This window comes from Astatotilapia calliptera, chromosome 16, assembly GCF_964374335.1.
Source record: "Astatotilapia calliptera chromosome 16, fAstCal68.1, whole genome shotgun sequence".
NCBI classification, from domain to species: Eukaryota; Metazoa; Chordata; class Actinopteri; order Cichliformes; family Cichlidae; genus Astatotilapia; species Astatotilapia calliptera.
The window spans coordinates 26,205,269-26,210,470 of record NC_137437.1 but is presented as its reverse complement, the minus strand read 5'-3'; the positions used below and the strand labels follow the sequence as shown (position 1 = coordinate 26,210,470).

The following is a 5,202-nucleotide window of genomic DNA, read 5'->3' as shown; positions in this document are numbered from 1 at the left end:
AAACGGCAGCTGTCACGTGACTTCTTAACCAATGAGAACAAGAATTCAGTTTGACGCAGACTGACGCATTTCAGTTTGAAGGGTTCTGTTACAAATACCTGAAAATCCTCATTTCTCCAACAATTAAGCCTTAATCCTTAATTTGCTAAATATTTTGGCTAACTTTTGTTACATAAATTAAATTAAACAAACAGATATTTAAACCATGTATATGTGTAACCAATACTATTAACTTAAACAAATCATGCTATATCATGTCCATTTGTATAGGCTGATACCTTTGCAGATTTTTCCTGTCTGTTTCTGTTGTTAAGCTTCAGTCAAGTATTTTGTATTTAAGAACACTTTTTAGTCACCTGTTTTATTCCAAAGTGTTCTCATCAAAACCTCTGCACATGTGAATGAGTAGCAGTTGTCGAGGAAAAGCTGTGATATGCAATGCCCATTTGAACTTTATCAGCTACACACACATTCATCACCCATTATGAACTGAGCATCAGAATGGAGAAGTGATTTGGGTGACTGGTTGTTGGTGCCAGATGGAGTCAACTGAGTATGATTTCAGAAACTGATTATCTACTAGGATTTTTACACATAACCACATCTAAGATTGACTAACAATAGTCAGAAAAAGAAAAGTCTTCAATGTTCCATTGCACAACAACTATAAAAAAGATTCCGATTCTTGTGATGCTGTAATGGTAATTATAGGCACACTTGGGGCCCTTTTGTACCAACTCAGTATTGCTGAAATGCAGCAGTCTTAAGTATTGTTGCTAATCATGTCCATGCACCTCTCTTCTGATGGTTGCTTTCAGTAGCATGACTCTCCTTGTCTCCTTCTCAAACATGACAGTGAATTCACTGCACTCAAATGGCGTCCACAGTCACCAGATCTCAATCTAATAGAGCGCGTTTGGGATGTGTTGGAACAGGAGAACAAATCTGCAGGATCTGCGTGATGCTATCATGCCAGTACTACTCAGCAGCTTGTAAAAAGGCCACCACAGCAGGTAATTCTACATATTTGATTTGGTAGATTTTTTGTTTTCTCCTGCGATCAAACCAGTAATCTCTTATTTATTGAAAATGTAAACCATCATTTCAACATGAACCAAAATCTCACAGAAATGTTTCCAGAACTTTATTGAATTCATACCACAGAGAATTAGGGCAGTGCTGAAGGCAAAAGGAGGTAGAATATAAATGAAAATACTCCAGCTGGTGTACTCTGAAGATATGTATTAATAAAACTGATGTTCTTTTGTCTGTAAGTATGTATCATCTTGGATGTTGCCTTTCTTTAGTTGATATTGTACACTGATTAATCTTCCTGTATTTTTTTATCTTTAACTTTATTCCCAAAAGTTTTATACTCTGCATGATTGTCATTGTATAAACTTACAGCATAATTCTAGTAATAAATATTTATTCTATCAGTTTATGTTTTGAACTGGTATTTTAATAGTCAAACATGTTGCAGTTGTATTTCTAATTATTTTCTGTTAGCTGAATGTGACTGAGAGTTAGCTAACATCTGGATATGGCCAACAATTTTGTCTTGAACTCTATTGATTTGTGCTCTTAATAACTTCTGAAGTTAGATGGATGCTGTTTCAGATTATGATTGTCATATTGACTATCCTGCAGATGCTAATGGCTGTTTAGTGTTGCACACATGTGCATAATGTCCATTAGTAGTCCTCTGAGTCATTTCATATGTGTGTGTATATGAGAATGTGGAGATGCTGCTAATATACTTGATAAACATAAAAATCAAGCATGTTCCCATTTAACGTGGACCCGAATGCAACATACCGTATGTGAAAATTGGGGTGTCATTAAACATTACGCAACACTTGTGAATCCTGAGCCTGCTGCTGGTTTCACATTACACTTCAAGAATGGTAAGAAGCTGTAAACCAAATAAATCACTACACACACACCGGTAGCATTGGCATATGTGTTTATTTTGATGAAGTGTCAGAACGCCATTAAATATAATAAACAACTTTCCAAATTTCAAGTTGAGAACATGCACTTTGGTGTGTTAACATGAATAAATCTGCTCGCAAACATTGCAATGATGATATCCAGTATCAGAGCAGTATCTGTTTGCACAGAGTCATCTCAGTCCATCAGAGTAGTAAAGTATCAAATAAAACCATGCACTGAACTATTTGTGGCTCGAGGTGCCGAAATTCTGCCTCACAACAATCAGCCCAGCGGATAGTTTTACTTCTATATGACATAGAGAAAGTTGTGCCATCTGCACTGAAATGCACAGCAGTAACATACACTTTATAATGATAAAATAGTGGAATGTGTTTATCTATAGAGCTTGTATTTTAAGCAAAGCTTTGTGATAAAATGCAGCTCATGTGAAGCATTCTGCAAGAATGAGACCAGTTTGGCTTTCTTTCCTAAGTGGGTCTGAGCCCCGAGGAAGTCGGTACACCTCCCTAAGAGGATCACTTTCCCTGGATTACAAACAACAGAGGAAACGTTCAACATCAATCCCACATCCGGTCTCTGTACATGCTACAAGCCGTCATGTTGTAACACACAGTGAGTTTGCAGTAACCATTCAATAAATCCTGTGGCTCAGACGCTTGTTATGATCAATATTTGTTGACAGCACATCGAGGCGGGGGAGGGATTGTTTTATAGAACACTGACAGGTAACAGTTATTCACTCACATGTATTTAATAAATCAAAATTTCACCCTCGGCACTTTGGCTGTATTGAATTAATTCAGATTGTAAACGCAAACTTAAAAAAAAATGCTGAATAAATACCAATTTGCACAGAGATCATGCCACACAAAGATACATAGCACATACAGTAACAAGGCAATCCAACATACTGCAGGTGATGGTCGAGTCCACCTCTGTAGCATGCTGTATATTAAAATGTAGGTCCAAAAAACAAAAAAAAAAAAAAGGCAGACAAAATACTTATGCATAATATTAATGGAAATAAACACTACTATTACATAAAATGATACAAGTTGGAAATATTTGAGGTTATTTACACATTTAGGACATTTTCTTTCTTTGGGCTTACTTGATTGTTATAATAATGAAGCAGTAATATTTTTCAATAAAGGTGGTGGCAAAGCTTTTAAGTCATCATATTACCTCCAGCTTTCCATGTACTCTTAAAACTCATGTCACTTTTTTAAATATAGGAAATTAGCAGGCATGTGTAAAACACACAGTGGAGCAATTCTGCAAAAATGGTACAAGGCACAATGTTAAAGCTGTCAGACCGACAATGTGACTGCGGAGCTGCCGGCTGCAGGCACATGAAATTGAAAGCGCAATGCTTTCTAGCTATAACCAACCTAAATGCAACATAGCAGTTGCAAAACACACAAATTCTTTATTTTAATTCTGGGCTTGTACACGGCCACATCACGGTCTCGTCTATCTTTCCCTCTCCAGCTGCTCCACTGTGTTTTTACTTCCTTGCAACAGTTTCAGACAGCTTTTTCAGTCTCTTCTTCAGCTCCAGGGGGAATTTCTCATAGCACTTCTTACACACCGGCTTCATGTCAAACTCCACAAACTTGTTCCTGTGGGAGAGAGAGAGAAACAGCTGTATTTCAGAAGACTGGTCAGTGATCAGTAGAGGATATTGTCTCCAGGTGAGAGGACCTATTTGCTATTTTGTAACATATGATTTGTGTAGCATCACTGTAATGATCTCATTCCTTCAGAAGCCCGTTTCTGACAAGTCTCAGAGATTACTTTTAAAATCCAATTTTTTGAATACATTTTAATTCCATCATTAAAACTCTGATTCCTGCAAAAATTGGACGTAGCAACGTCTGAATTTTGAATGTTATTTTTCAGACCTTTATTTCAAAACCCCAAATCCTGGACAAAGATGCACACCTTCCCAGTTGCGTTTCTGGTAGGGTGCTGCAATTAATCATATTTTTATCTTTAAGACAATACACAAGAAGAAGACAACTGTCTTAACTTAAGACTTAAATTTGGATACTGATACTGGTATACGGGGATTCTAAAAATCACATTATACTCTGCATTCAAAGTATCATGTCACATTTGACTTCTGACCTAATATTTACATTTCACATCTGCCTTTCTTTCAACTTGACCTCATCTTTTCCCACCCTTCATAACAAAAACTGACACCCTACAAGGCTGAGACATGATCAAGATGACAGAAACACGCATCCCTCTTTTAATAATTGCAGTCTCAACTTTAAATGAAGTCATTCTGATCATTGTTTTTCAAGCAGTCCTAATTTATGTCTGTTTAATGCTGGGATTCATGGGCATTCTTAATGCCTTTTGATGAATAACAATTCCTGAATGAACAGAATCTTGGCTGTGTTTTCCTTGACAGAAATCAATGTGTGTGCTGACACAGAGTTACAAGAAAATATTTACAGAGATGTCGAAGGTCTTTGGGTGCCTTCTGATTGTGTTCACTTCTACTAACTTGGCCAGCTCCCTAACCAATTTCCGCCAGCTGCCCCTGAACAGCCTTCCCTCCCAAAGTAGATAATCGCTGTATGGAGTGGCGCACGTGTCATAACTGTTAGGACCTCGGAATTTCAACAGCTGATGCCAGAAAGCTGCCGGAAATGATTACGGCTTTGCGCCTTACATCAGACAGACTGGGAGACCCATGAAACAAAGCTTTCCCTTCAACCTGTGATTGATCTGATTTTCCTGTTTGCACAGCAGAGTTTACAAGAGTACCGGCTTAAATCCTTACTAGCATTTCCGACTAGGAAAAGAACATTTTGCTGAAATGTTCCCGGTCTTACGTCACTCAGATATACTCAGTCATCTACAATTCTCTGCTCGTATTTTTGTTTCATGCCTTGGAAGCCAACTGAACTCAGTGTATCAGTGATCTAAGGGTTAAAAGTGGCATGGAAAGTAGGAAAAAACTGAAACAGATAGCAAGGAAGACAAAAACTGACCAAAGGAAAAATCAGCTGAAGTAAGGAGAGAGCAGAAAGAGAGGGATCACAGACACATGGGTATCAGTTTCTTCTTCTTCTCTTTTGAGTCACGTTCTCGCTTGGCCAGCCGACGTTTCATGTCATCAGGGAGGCGCTCATAGCAGTGTTTGCACACCGGCTTCAGATCCACCTCCACAAACTTATCCCTGATAGAGCAGGGAGGAAGCAGAGATGGAAATGTGAAAGAGGAGGAAGA

The 5,202-nt window shown here is 38.1% G+C and overlaps 1 protein-coding gene across 13 annotated transcripts in view; it reads right to left on the bottom strand.

Moving 5' to 3' along the window:
* Nucleotides 1-1,949: 1,949 nt before the first annotated feature.
* Nucleotides 1,950-5,202, bottom strand: part of LOC113007664 (LIM and senescent cell antigen-like-containing domain protein 1) — a 37,056-nt gene continuing 33,803 nt past the window's right edge. For 9 of the 13 annotated variants that reach the window (XM_026144443.2, XM_080290352.1, XM_026144442.2 and 6 more), the window contains exons 10-11: nucleotides 4,965-5,152; nucleotides 2,939-3,578 (exon numbers count right to left, since the gene is read on the bottom strand). In XM_026144443.2, coding sequence (XP_026000228.1) covers nucleotides 5,011-5,152 — 142 coding nt within the window. In that variant the 3' untranslated portion in view covers nucleotides 2,939-3,578; nucleotides 4,965-5,010. Of the gene's footprint in view, nucleotides 3,579-4,964; nucleotides 5,153-5,202 lie in introns of all 13 variants that reach the window. The other 4 variants (XM_080290350.1, XM_080290353.1, XM_080290348.1 and 1 more) reach the window with 1 other exon arrangement.